Below are 14,059 nucleotides of genomic sequence, written 5' to 3'. Positions count from 1 at the left end.
ATTCGGCTTAGCAAGCATCAGCATATTGGAAGTGGTTCGTGAGAAGAGTCCACGCATCAACACAAGTGGACATGTCAGTAAAAGTACTCCGTACTGAAGACAGAAACTCGGTTCAGTCCTTGAAACGAAACCGTGACCATTTGGGTGAATCTGAACCTTCTTCACCGCACCTACCTTTTTGACCTACTTAGGGTAACATATTGGGTGTTTTGCGTACCACCAAGACCAGAATGACTTACAAATCGTTGCCTGGGCTCGGATTCGGCCTCAAAGAACCGCCCTGAACGAACAGCAATCGAAGATCAAAGAAACCTGTTTGCTGATTCTGCTCGAGAATAGCCTAGAAGGGTTCCTCTTGGTCACCAATTGGCCACTCCGTAGGGTCGTTGGGCGATGGGTATGCCGGAGGTCGTTTGTGATGCAAAAACATACGGCTGGGCCTTGTACCGAGAATCCACTTGGTCCAGGGATGAAAGGGTCGATGGATCTGAAGCTTCTTCTGATAGGTCCGGATGCAGTTTGTGGCAAATATGGTTAGAGTAGTGCTGAAGCGAAGGATCGAAATGCGCATGGCAAGAGAATCCTTCGACACACAGAAAGCCACAAGTCGAGGCCGGCGTTTTTGTCCACCTGCATTAAAATATCCATGAAAGAGGCCACTGCGAGGACGCCAATCAGCCGTGCCAATGCCCAATTGATGACAGATATGTTAATCAGAAGGACAAGCCTGTGTCAGATATGAACCCATCAACCCAGGGATTTGTGGCGGTCGAAAGGATCCTTCCCAGTTTCCACAGGGTGCATTATTGTGCACCGCCACACTTTGTGGCGCAGTTACATGCACAGAACCGAAATTACGAGTAGCCTGGATCGAACAGCGTTAGTCGAGACTCGAGATACCTCGTATTTCCATAATCTCACCCAAGAGACATCGCATGGGAATCGGTTTGGGCCCAAGATAGCATGAGCACATCTGCTATGATATGTGTCCGTGGCGTATCTCTACTAGAGATACCTGTCGAAGCGACGTCCTTCTTGAATCGACGATACGGTTGCAATGAAGGTCCAGCAGGGCTGCATTCATGCTCGAATGCAGTCCAACGGAGATTCCCTAATGTAGCGGTCGTGGTGTAAGTGAGATATAGGGTCTGTTACATGCAGCATCCACCGCTTGTCACGATAGCAAGTCCGAACTTCTGTCCATGCTATATCGGGTACTTCTTACCTCCCATCAGTCCTTGAATAGAAAATAATGAAGGTGAGGAAGAGGTCCCGCCAGGAGCCAGGAGCTAGGCCAAATCTGAACATAGGTGACCAGGGCTTGTAAGGATTGCCATGTTGAGGATTCGAAGCGTTTCGGCATAGTGACAAGCATCATAGCAGTGGAAGTGGCCCCAGCGCTTGGAGATTTGTCTACGAGAAATACCGACTACATCTCTCATCCACCGGATGGTGGGGGCGAAAAGGTGAGGGCCAGGTAGCAGAGCATCAACATGTCCCACAGGAATGTGAATCTGGCAAAGAAGCGCTGGAGATTGATTGGCTTGTGCTGAACCGCCACTTTCAGAAACGGTCACTGTGGCTGATGGCCAATGTCACATGAAAGTGGGAGCGGTGGAGCATCATTCTGCTGATGGACAGCTACCAAGACAGAAATGGATCGAGCCGTAGAGAGGATGGTCCCCCCCACGCCGAATATGTAAATGCTGACATGATGCTGGGAACCAAGAACCCACAAGTGCCGAAGTCTGGAGGGGGATGTTGTCGATAATGAAACGGACTTAGCTCAAGGGCGACGAGGACCTGCAGGATGCGAGTTGACGGATGGCCACCAAAGTTGATTATCTGGCGAAAGCAGTTTGTGGCCGATGCTGAAAGTAAGGGTGAAGGATGGATATGATTTTGAGGGCAAGTTCCGATACAGAAGGACGTTGTAAGCTTCCTGTCCTGCCAGACAGAGCTGGGTCGAGGCACAATCTGTCGAAGTACATACTCCGTTCTCCGTACCGCGCGCGAGGCATATTCTGGAGGCTCAAGTCCGGACTCGCGGCACTGAAATGCCGCCCCTGGCACCAGATAAGACGAGCGCGAGATACGTCAAGAGGTAGGGTGGTACACAGTCACCCACGTGGTGAGGTTGTTAGTTAGTGAGTTCCACGCGCAAACCCTTAAGCCTCGTCTGGCTTCCATGACTAAGCGACTCGCCGCTTTACGGAGTGCTTCCCGCTGGTTTGTGCTTGCTGCGGCTCGCCGCCAGCTGAAATCGTTTATACTTCGGAAAGTTGATGCCAAAGCCTTTTGTTCAATCCACAATGTCGCACGAACTTTTGTGCCTTTGAGTTTTGTACATTTCGACATGACTTTATGACACAGTGCAGACTGTACGGGGACGTAAGGACCCTTTAAAAGCTCCCGAATTCCTGGCCTGCATGGCCGGAAGCGCAGAAAAGTAGAATCTCTTATACATTTACAGCGGAAAGTTACGTAGCTTGATTAGACGCCACATTGGCTCTCTATGTAGATCAATGGTAAACTAAGTGCTCAGCCGTGATCAGCCCCCCGGCAAAGATGCTCCCACTAAAAGCGGCTATTGAAACTCAAGTACTTAATTACAGTAGGATCGAGCCGGACTTTAGCAAGGGGCCTTTTCGCCCCCGAGTTCATATCTCGATACCTCCCTAATGCCAGATACTCGTCCAAGGGCCAATTACCTGGGTACGTCCCAACTTTGTATTAGTTGGTCCGGCGTACCCTTCCTTAGGTAGGTGGGTATCCGAGTCCTTTGAGGCAAGTACAATGGCCAAGGAGGTGACAGCCTTGCTACCAGTTCTGGTTGTTCTTTTCCTGACAGTCTAAGGAGTACGGAGTTCGGTAACCAAGAATCCCCTGGCTCACAAGTCCAGAACCAGAAGTCGGAACTATGTATATTATGTGACTGTCCCGATTATGGGATCGTCATTCTTCGTTCTCCGTACTTACTACTCTTGATCTTTCCCCCCTAGTAATTTTTTTTGGAAATCGTTGACTCCGTTGCCGGATAGCTACAGCGGTACAAGTTCCACTTCCGCACCTATAATAGGTTTCGCTTACACTGGTCTTGGACTCTTGGTCCTACGGAGTACTCCGTACTAGCGTCGGTTCAGCCTGTGTATGTAGAGTTTGTTCCAGGTCTCTGGCACTATGCAGTATTAGACCGTTTCATTGCTGCGAGGGCGCTTACTAACCCCCTGCTTTTCACCCCCAATCAGATCTTCATATTTCCGGTTTACCATCGGGAAAAGTCACCAACGAAAGTGAGTAAAATCTACTGGGGTGAACCTGGTCGGCATACGAGTTCTGGGTGACATGCCCAGGGATCAATTAACGAGCGGGCCTTCCCGACCTTGGGATAATTAATCAATCATTGCGGAGCATATTCGTAGAGCCCTTTTGTACCTGACCCTGAAACATCTGGTCCAATCAGGGCCACGACCAAGAATGGCTGATACGACTATGTGATTATAGGGAGATCTTTCCAACTCGAAATGTCTGTTGGACTCCATAATTGATGTCAGCTTATCGTCCAGTCGAACCAGTAGTAATATGTCAGCGCCGTTGCGGTGCCCATGACCCCAGAAGGACATTCTCATTACTTGGTCAAGACCCGTATCTCTAGCAGTTATACGACGTAACATTGCATTCCTCTGAATCGAACATGTCAACCTCATCACCTCCTAATGCAGTAACAAGAAATTGCAGCTTTTCCCCATAAAGTCGCAATGAGTAGTCGAGTTTACACATGTCCATGTCCGTCCATGCGAGGTGTGAAGTCGCTTCCAGAAAATAAAAAAATGGTAGTGGCCTTGAAAGAGGCCGGGAGAACAGAGAGAGGTCAAGGCTCCCCTCATATCGCGTCCAAGGTGGTGTAGTGAATGAGACAGCGGTCGTTTGTGTCCCCCCAAACCTGGGTGGATTGACCCGCCTGGTAGTCATGTCGTCGTCAGTGCTGGCTACTGGCCTCTTTCCCCTTCCTGCTAATCTTCCCCTGCTGCTGCTCGGTTCGAGGCCTCAGCATCTGCCTTCCCTTTACATTTGCCGCCGGACATGTGCCCGTTCCTCGCCGTCGTCCTGGTAAACTCAGTCCCACAGTGCGGACATATGGCTTTCATGGCGCTACCACTCTTTTCCCGTTGGTGTCGAAGAAGATTGCTGAAGGTGGAGAATTGTCGACCGTTGCAGCCGTGGTCCCAGCATTGAGGCTTCGGTCTCGATGGCATGATTTCAATTTCGGCGGGCGATGACTCCAGGGTCAGTGGTACTGGAGGAAAGTGATGCATCGCCATTCCTATTGACGGTAGAGTTTGCTGGTTTGGTGACGGATGGCCAGAAACGTAGAGTGCATTGGGAGAACCCGGCGACGATAGACTCATGGCCGAACCATGCGGCGAGTTTCTTCCCACCGAGTAATATGCTTGCATATCCTGTTCACTGGGTGTTATTGAGTAGTCGCCGGCGTGCTGTGCTGTAGAGCCCGGGAAGTAGCCACTTTGAAGAGGGTAACCACCCATGGGAGGTGACAGCCCATACTGCTGCATGTTGTACATCTGCGGCATGGGAGATTCTCCCTGGGATGTCATTGCTGTCATCGATGGCAACGTCTGAGACTGCTGAAGTTGATTTGTATCGGCTGCATACGCGAGCAACATGTCGCCACGGCTGTGGCTCCGATTCCGTGACACGCTTGGCCGATTGTGTCTAATTGGTGTACGGTCACGCACAGGGAGCGCACCAAGAGCAGCCTGAGGAGAGTGGGACGAGCGCCGGCGATATGCTATCTCAGAGGCGACATTATGTGGCGATACCATGAGTAATTGCTGATGTGTTGGATCCTGATGGTATGAAGCATGAACGGTCGACATGTCTTCAAAATCTGGTGGAATGTTAGTGGTGGTGACAAGATGGAAGAAATCCCACCTACTGGGGAACGCCGTTAACATATCGTTTCCGTAAGACATTTGAGGTGGTGGGAACTGGGAGGACGGTGTAGGTAATACTTGGGCGGCCATTCTCGTTCCCGATCAGTATGTCAGACCTGTAGGGGGGATGTGACTGGCTACATACCCTTGGCGCTGCACTGCAAAAGGAGGTAGCCCTGCAGATGCTTCTATGGGCGTGGATTGCCGGTGGGCCGCAGTCCAGGGAGTTTGAGGATTGGAATAGGACTGCCTCCGTGCCAATTCGTCGTTGTCTACCTGCTGGGATCGCAAAATGTTGGTCGCTGGGACGGACGATCTGGGCGGGTCTCTAACGCGATGTGCCGAGGGTCGACCACCGCTTTGAGCGCTGGTGCTCGAGACCCTGGCACGACTATATTCTGTACCACGAACCTGTTTAGCCGAGCGATCGGGTAGAGAAGAAGAAGCAGATAGGACGGGCGGGTTTGAATGAGAGGTGGTCCGGTTCGCAATGTTGACCGAGAGAATCGAGCCTGCAAGAGCAAGCTCGGGACACTTCTGTGATGCTTTTAAAGTATCAGAAATCCTAGTTGCAGATTTCCTAGGGAGCGTTAAGAGCGCGGAAGATTGACGGCTCGGAATGGCGACTGTGGGGTGGCTTCCTGTCGGCGTCTCGAAATAGTTCGCTTGGATGCTGCGTTGGCTTGACACTTGAGATTGTGGCGAGAGGGCAAAAGTGGTCAGACGGTGTGGTTCAGCGATTGGTTCATGCGTGGATGATATGTGACATTAAGGCACGGCACTTTGACTGCAGACTTCTGTGGCTGAATATATGAATGTTGGAAGCGGGTTGCGTTTGATGGCATGAGAAACGTGGATTTCCTCGACGGTTAAACTGTTCTCAAGACCACCCACTATGCTTAGCGTAGCCCTACACCAACCCTCTGACACCGTACGGAGTATACACCCCGTCGACAGCCTCTCGATCCTATTTGGGGGCCTTGAATAGATCCCGAGGGCCAAAATGATAGCAGTGGCTCAAGAGGCAGGTTTTAGAGAGGGACGACGCCACTTTGCGAGCCACTCAAACAATATGGAGAATAGGAAATGGTGAGTCTAGGGAAGACTGTGAGAAGAGAGCAGAAGGGGGCCAAGCGGGTGATTTGCATAGGAAGGATTGGTGTCAGTGTCAGGGTATAGTAGAAGTGGCATTCAAACACTTTAGAGTGGGCAATTCGGGGCGGTTCCTGACCCCGATCATAAGTCGAAGCGCGACCAACCTTGATAAGATTTAGTTCAAGATTCAACCACGCGGAAGGAGAAGTAGAAAGACCAAGTGTATGACATCTGGAGATGGATGGAGTGAGGGTAAGGGTACTCCGATCGTGGAGCACGAGTGAGAGCCAGTCAGAACGTTAGGAACGGGCAAGAGCATTACCGTAGAAGCATAGCCCACTGCCCAATACCCATAGAGAGCGGAGCGACCACAGCCACTGTAAGCACTGCTTACTTACATTAACCTCGACATAGTGGGGCCACGAGGAGGGGGGAATGGGCATAAACATGACAACAGTTCCTTTGTCAGAAAGGACGTCTGGCGTTCCACGTTTGTAATGACAAAACGTGCCGAGGGGGCGGATATCGTAACGTAACACAAGTCTGGCGCCACGGGTCTTGTGTGGGTAAGGCTGGTATGTTTGAGGGCTAGAACATAAAGCCGGTAAGCCGTGAGCCACAAGCATTGTGCCTACCACCTGGTGGGATAGAAATATAGGTACAGAGTACCCACAGCACTTGGCATTGGGGACCTGGTCCTCCAAACCTCTGGCAGTAAGGATCGGTTTCGGTGCAGTCCAAAGAGGTTGGCCAAGTCGGCACATACCTACGAGTACCTCGCACCTAATGGACGGTCGTTTACGAGTCGATCATGACTAATCCATATCAGCTCGAAAAGGCAGGTGGCTTCGCATCCTGGCATGCATCTCTTTTGATCTTGCATCCAGCCTCAGATTATATTTCGCTCTGAGGCTCCCTTCAGGTAATTTGCTAGAGTATGTGATGCACCCATGCCAGCTCGTATCGGAAGAGATAAAGTGGCCGCGGTACTGGAGGATTGTGGCGGGTGCTCGTTCCACAAACAGTTCGGCAAAGGATTGAGCAGCAGTCGATTTGCTCAAAAGAGCTATGACAGTTTGACGGGACGTCGGCCAAAGACCAAAACCCCACAGTCGAACCCAATTGAGCGACTGAGGCTCGACTGTGACTGGCAATTAATGACGAGAACTGCTGACTATCAAGCAACGGGGAGGAATTTCCAATTCCGCCCCCAAAAGTGGCAAGCATTCACATTGAGAGAGCGGCGGAACCATCAAGAAAACACCGGCCGTGCTGATGTAGATTGGCTCGTATCGACTGCTAACCACGAAATTCGCTTAGTCTGTGCAACGCAGGTCACTTTGACTACTTGTGCTCGTGCTCGTGGGTCAGAGTTACTCGGGACGTCGCACAAGGGGGACTTTTGAGTCCTGACTCCCCAAGGTCGCGGTGTCGACTTTGCTGGCGTGGGTTGGGTTGGAACTTGGGTTGGGTCGTTGTTGCTAGCGGCCACCGCGGTCAAAGAGTCAACGCTTGCCCAAAAGGATGGAATGATTAGTCTAAATTGGCAAGTATTACCCTAGTGCGATCTAGCGTGCTCTAGTGTATCACGCTAGTCTTTTTAGGCTACGTTTGCTTTCCTTTGATATCGCGACCAGGCCAATTGGCGCTTGCAGGGCAGCCCTACGCAGTCACTCCCCGCCTCGCCCTTCCACCAACCAAGGCTCCTGTCTCTCTCTCATCCAGGCTTCTTACTGTATACGAGCCGAGCCCACATATAATTATTGTTCACAGACATGGGACAGAATGGGGAAGTTACGACTGGACGTGAATCACCATCTTCGAAACTTGGCCCTGATGCTGTGAAAGTGTTCCTTGACGATGACTAATCTACGACACACCGTGCATCGTAAAGGCTAGTGCACGTCGAATCCTCCTGGAAAGCCACCAACATCAGCGTCAAAAGGCCTAAGACGCTGCTGAGCCACTTGATACAACCAGGCGCCACATGTAGTAGCTATCAGCCCCAACCTGCCGCTGACCTAGCAGCCCTGTGAGGCCTCCTGGGACTGTAGCCTCTCTGGGCAGGTGCCACGGTCCTGATCACTAGCCTTCCTTCAGCCCCAACGTCCGAAGTATCAAACCAAGGTGAGGCTCAATGCGACTCAAACAACCGAAAGGATGACCCCTGGTGTGGCTTGAAAGCCTTGTTTGGCCATCAGGGAAATATTAGCCGCGGGAAAAGTGCTGTGGCTTCGCGATCTCACTAGCCTCACTAGCCTCACTAGCCACACCAGCCACACTGACCACCACTAGCCATCCCATTTTTAAAAGCTTGGACCATGCATCTATTACTAGCCACAGTTCGAGAAAATCCTTCGAACCTCAGCTGCACTAAACATTTGATGTGTTGGCAACTGTTGTTACTGATGCAAGAGATTGCTCATGGGGCTGTCACAGAGAATTGAACATTATTGACGCAGAACTGGTAAGAGATTGAAGCCATTCATCAAAGGGCCCCAAGCAATGGCCCGCGGCACCTTCGGCTTGTCAGGTACGGTAAACAAGAACGCGACGAGGGTCGGGATCAACGGGCTACTGTAGCATCCGCTGCAGTTAATGTGCCATCACAATCAAAGATTAATAAACACAAGCATCCATATGTGCGAGGCGTGACGATAGCATCAGGCCCTCCTCGCGGGACAACCAATTCTATTTCGCTCCGCATCCGCAGATCGCTCTGTCGCAGAAAGCCTTGAACTGCTCAATCAACTCCTCAATCTTGCCCCCAACCCCATCTGCACACTGTTGCGCAGATTTTTGATGATCCTTGTCTAGTGATGCAATTTCGACTTCAGCTCCTGTCCACTTGAGCATCCTGTCTCTTTCAGGTTGCTCATGATGAGGTATCCTGAGACCACCTGTTGTCACCAGAAAACCACCTTGACAGCTACTAGGAGGATTTGATCGGGCCAGCCAGACGTCCACAAATCGCGCACTCCAAATTCCATGAGCTGGAGGTGCAGTACAACCGAACGCAGATGTCGTTCGGAGGCAGGCATTCGGCCTAGGAGGACAACCATGTTATGGAAGAAAATCCACTCAAGAAACCTTGCTACCGCTGCTGCTGCTGCCGCACCAGTGTCAGTAAGGCGTGGCCTCGGTATCATGATATATTGAGGCTCAAAGAGTCAATGCTATGTGGGAAAAGGTGAGAATGATGAACATTAATCGGCTGGGGAAAAGCGGGACATGACTGGGATCACTTGGTGTGTGACGAAGAGATCAACTTGCAGAGATGCTACTTAAAAGACACTGCTCTCCTCGGGTCGAGAGATCCTCGCTCTATTGACGGGCAATGAATTCGAAGAGGTCGTCCTCCGTACATAGATAGCAGTCTCTCGAATTTGGATTTACCTAGGCCGTTCAGTCGTTGAGGGATGGTCGCACCCGGTCGGCTGCCAGAGGCTGCTGACTAAGTCAGGCCAGGCCCCAGCCACATGACTTCCAATTTTGATAATGACATCTTCCTCGCACTTCGACTTGGGGTCAACCGGGCCACCGCATTCCATGCCACCTTTGCAGTTCTGCGTTCTCCAAGTTGATTGCGCCTGGCCAGAGAAGTAAAACTGTCCTCCCAACACTATCTGTTCGCCTGTCTATCAAGCGCTTGGTATCTGCGCATTCTGAAGTGAAAGGTGCAGTTGGTCATCACCCCCAGGCGCGGGGCAACAGTTCGCGTCCTTTGCTTTTGACGCTGCGCAACACGGTCTACGGAACAACAAGACCAACATCATCACTTGAATCATGGCCTCTTTCCTTGAGGAACTCTGGAATTCCATCTTCACACCAGGTCCCACCCCGACTCTGCTGATCGCAACGAATGCTGCCTTTGCCGCTCTCCAGCTGCTACTCTTCATCCTCCTTGTCGCTACATATTCTCTACACTTCCTCGTGCTGTCCACCATCTGTGGTGGGCTCTGGTACTCCATCAATTGGTTCGCTGCAGAGATCGCGCGAGAGCAGAAGGCACAAAAGGAAGGAGAAGGAAAGAAGGAGAAGAGCCCGGAGCCAGACAATGCCAGCGATACGGAAACCGAAAACACCCCAGCCCCTCCAGTGTTCAAATTACCATCCACGCCGCCACCAATAATACCAACAGCGAAATCAACATCGCTTGCCCCGCCGTCAAGGCTGCCACATGATAAGCCAAAGGATTCATCTTCAGCGCCCGCAGAACAGAGGACATCGGATAGTGGTGAAGTCCTAAGACGACGCCGTAGTCTGGGCGAGGGCTCCGGCTATATCAGCACGGACAGTGAGTGGGAGAAAGTTTCGGAAGGGGAAGAGAAGAGCAAGTAACAGGACCAGGCTATTCCGCGCTGTTCAGGCCACGCTCCAGAGAGGCATGGCTTCGCGAGAGGATAGGCATTGCATCCCAGAAGAATTGCTAGCACCCAGTCCTGGGCTGTCACCGAGCCCTACTCTACTTCTAGCCCTCTAACGGCCTCTGCTTTCCTGGAGCCACCCATGATCCTGGACGTCTTGACCAACGAATCTTGCCCTTCATGATGAACAAAGTCTACAGATACCCGAGATACCCTTGAATGAATCAGATGACCCTTGATAACTCTTGATGCTGACGGCAGTGGTAGGGGAACTAGTAATTTCCAAGGTCCCTATCTGGGTAGATAGTCGTATAGTATCTCACTACGGAGTAGTGGGTCGGGAAGAGGGAGCTGCCCATTTTCAATCAAGTGCCAAGAACTTGAAGGACGTGGTGGCGGAGGGAGAAGAACGGAGTCACGTTTTCTACACGTGCTCCCGCCCGAGGCTACGGAGTTGGGAAATGCATGACTCTACCTACTTCCAACTCAACAACATCACTGGCATCTCGAAAGTGACTCAAACCTCGTCATAGACCAAGCCTGCACACATCTTTAGAGGAACCTATGTATGATGTGTCTTGCTTCATGCGCAACTGCACATTGAACCTCAACAGCGTCTTCTGGATCCTCGAGTCCGCCAAATAGTATTCTTCGCAGTCGTCGGAATGATGCACATGTCTCAGCTATTCTGCTACTCTCGCACAAACACTCAATTATTATCTCGGACACCTTCCAATATATCTCTGCACGGCGCACATAGGTTACCATAGTGATATGGGGATCTGCATAGGCGCCACATCTTCATCATAATGGCCTCCATCTTTACATATCAGGATGAACCCCCTCGAATCCACTCTCCCTGGTCGACACCAGGAACATCTACTCCACAACCACTACAGTTCATCCAAGCACCGGTTGGTGGGAATGCAAGAGCCTTGCCTGGGATCTTCAAGCTTGAAGCTGAACAGCACGATGGTCCTACAGAATACAAACTTCATCTGCTCCTACGCCCAAGGCGAAACTTCCGCTCCATTTCTGGTGCCACTCCGCTATCAACATCGTTACAACCCACTGCGTCGCAAACAGCAGGAAGTCTGCAATCAATGAGTGCATCGCCCCTAGATCGTTCTGCTACACAGCCGTCTACTCAAGTGCGTCAGAATAGATTACATCAACTGACAACTCAGTTACTGTGGCGACTGCAGCAGTCGTCGCCGTTCCATTCTTCCTCAAATGCAGATCTGGTTTTGCCCCTGTTGCCCGAAGCAACCCCAAAACTGGGTGTCCCAGACCGTCCGGCAAAGCTTTTGCCTGGCCTAGAGGAGAGCCAAGGCGCCCTCTACGAGATTGGAATCGCGGACGATGGCACGCTGGTCGGACTGCTGGAGGACGAATTGCAAGAGAGTTTGCACAACCTGCAAGCCATGGCTGCAAGTCTAGGATGCGTCACCAAGGTCCTACGGAAAGTGGCTGTGGGCTCATGTGAATGGGTAGACACTGAGGAGGGCAACTCTCAGGAGCAAAGGCGGCAGGACAAACTCTGGGTTGCCGAAGTTCTTGTTCATCCAGACTCCAGGAAGCCCGAGATCTTAGACGCAACGCCTATCGTTCCTGCCTTCAATAAGGCCTCGTCCAGCTTGGATCATTCATTAGCTTCGATGCCTAGAAAGGCCCCAACGGAACAAATACGAGTCACCCTGCTTGGCGCCACGGCGTCAGGAAAATCATCCCTGTTGGGGACTCTCTCGACCTCTGTCCGTGACAATGGCCGGGGGAAAAGTCGCCTGTCCTTGCTCAAGCATAGACATGAAATCGCGTCTGGAATCACAAGCTCAGTTGCCCAAGAACTCATCGGCTATGCTGAGGATATCTCCGGGTCAAACTTGGTGATCAACTATGCTTCTGGGGATGTGTCATCATGGATAGACATCCATAATCTCTCGCAACGGCTGGTCTTCGTTTCAGACTCGCCTGGCTTGCCACGTTTCGCAAAGTCTACTTTCCGAGCATTGGTTTCATGGAATCCAGCTTGGACTGTTCTCTGCGTTGCTGCCAACGACCATGACCAGCAAAGCGGACTAGTGGATCCTTCTGCTGCAACAACCACTGTCGTGTCAGATCATAGCAAGGTCAACGACACCCCAAATACCATCGATATCTCTGCATCACATCTTGATCTCTGTCTACGGATGCAGATACCTTTGGTCATTGCTATCACAAAGATGGACCTTGCGAATAAGGCTGGACTGCGGATGGTCCTGGCACGGATTCTTTCTGCTTTGAAAGCCGCTGGCCGCAAGCCCGTGATACTTAGCAGCACAGTAGGGCCCATCACTGTTTGTGAAGGCGCTGACCTGCTCCGGGATTTGCAAATCGTCAAGGCAACAGATGTGGCTGAGATTAATTCTCTCATGAGATCCACGTCCAGTGCTGACTCCCTACGATGTGTACCGATTGTTATGACAAGTACAATAACGGGTTCTGGTATTAGCAAAATACATGCTTTGTTTCGTTGTTTGAAATCGCCAGAAGCATTGGCAGTGCACGATTTGCCTTCCATGCAACGCGCGCCTGAGTCAGCGCTCTTTCATGTTGATGAAGTCTTTAGCATTCCACCATCTAGGGTCTACTCGACAGATCAGGATGACATACTGCATCGCCAAGGAATTGTTCTTTGCGGGCATGTTGCGGCAGGAACCGTGACGGTGGGCAGTATTTTGAAATTAGGGCCGCTCCCCATGAACTCGGATCCTACTTCGAGTTCCACTTCAGCACGTTCCCAGACCCTGCAACCATTCTCATGCTCTACATCTGAGACCATGCAGTCCGAGAGACTCGCAAGCGTCGCCTCCATGGCTTACTCACCCACTGGAAATGCCAAGAGTGCCTCCCATTTGCATGACACGAGCGGGCCGCTTTTATCCGTGCGCATCGTGTCTCTGCGTAATCTCCGCCTTCCCGTCGGTCAACTACAGCGAGGCGAGACTGGGACCGTCGGGGTGGAGTTGGTCACGCTCGAACATACCGACCTAAACCTCCTCGAGCGAGCAAGGAAAGGAATGGTCCTAATTGACTCATCACGGTCAGGCTATTTCCAGGAACGCCAAGATCTGACAGGTTATCGCTCATTCTCGGCAGTGTTTCCATCATCTGATTTTGCTCAGAGGAACTCTCCACCATTGATACTTGGCGGACACGCGCTCGTTTACGTAAATAGCATCCGCGGTGCGGTCAAAGTGACTGCCGTGGCTCTTGATGACGAAAAAGAAGGAAGAGAGAATGACGACGCTGAGGTGCAGTCGGAGACTGAGGTCTTCCGATTTGACAGCGACGACGAGGCGGACGTGCATGCGATGACTAAAAAGGGGAAGGAGCGTGATGTTTGGACACTAGAAAAGAGTATTAAGATAACATTCCGGTTCATGAGCACTGTGGAATGGATGGAAATAGGAGACCGAGTACTCGTCGTGCCCACAGTCACAGCACCTGGACCCGTGACTGGTCCTGTGGCGCCAAATCTGTCGCCGCTGGCAGGTTTCGTCGGAAGAATTTGTAACTGTTTCGCATGATTGGGAATATTGAGGTATAAATACTGTATATTTGATTTGGATCATATACACTAGATTAAGCAGCAAAATATAG

At 51.4% G+C, this 14,059-nt stretch overlaps 3 protein-coding genes across 3 annotated transcripts; 2 read left to right on the top strand and 1 right to left on the bottom strand.

Annotated features, from left to right (window-relative positions):
- Window positions 1–4,013: 4,013 nt before the first annotated feature.
- On the bottom strand, window positions 4,014–4,994 carry A1O9_01459 (uncharacterized protein; the record flags this gene model as incomplete). The annotated part of the gene is made up of 1 exon (XM_013410617.1): window positions 4,014–4,994. One exon carries the CDS (start codon window positions 4,992–4,994, stop codon window positions 4,014–4,016), a length of 981 nt encoding a protein of 326 aa, XP_013266071.1.
- Window positions 4,995–9,836: 4,842 nt separating this feature from the next.
- Window positions 9,837–10,391, top strand: A1O9_01458 (uncharacterized protein; the record flags this gene model as incomplete). The annotated part of the gene is made up of 1 exon (XM_013410616.1): window positions 9,837–10,391. One exon carries the CDS (start codon window positions 9,837–9,839, stop codon window positions 10,389–10,391), a length of 555 nt encoding a protein of 184 aa, XP_013266070.1.
- An 835-nt stretch (window positions 10,392–11,226) lies between these two features.
- A1O9_01457 (uncharacterized protein) lies at window positions 11,227–13,986 on the top strand (the record flags this gene model as incomplete). Its single annotated transcript, XM_013410615.1, has 1 exon — window positions 11,227–13,986. One exon carries the CDS (start codon window positions 11,227–11,229, stop codon window positions 13,984–13,986), a length of 2,760 nt encoding a protein of 919 aa, XP_013266069.1.
- Window positions 13,987–14,059: the final 73 nt, after the last annotated feature.

Source organism: Exophiala aquamarina (assembly GCF_000709125.1).
Source record: "Exophiala aquamarina CBS 119918 chromosome Unknown aczIA-supercont1.1, whole genome shotgun sequence".
Taxonomy (NCBI): Eukaryota; Fungi; Ascomycota; class Eurotiomycetes; order Chaetothyriales; family Herpotrichiellaceae; genus Exophiala; species Exophiala aquamarina.
The sequence above is the reverse complement of the archived record's forward strand: the minus strand, read 5'-3'. Positions and strand labels throughout refer to the sequence as shown.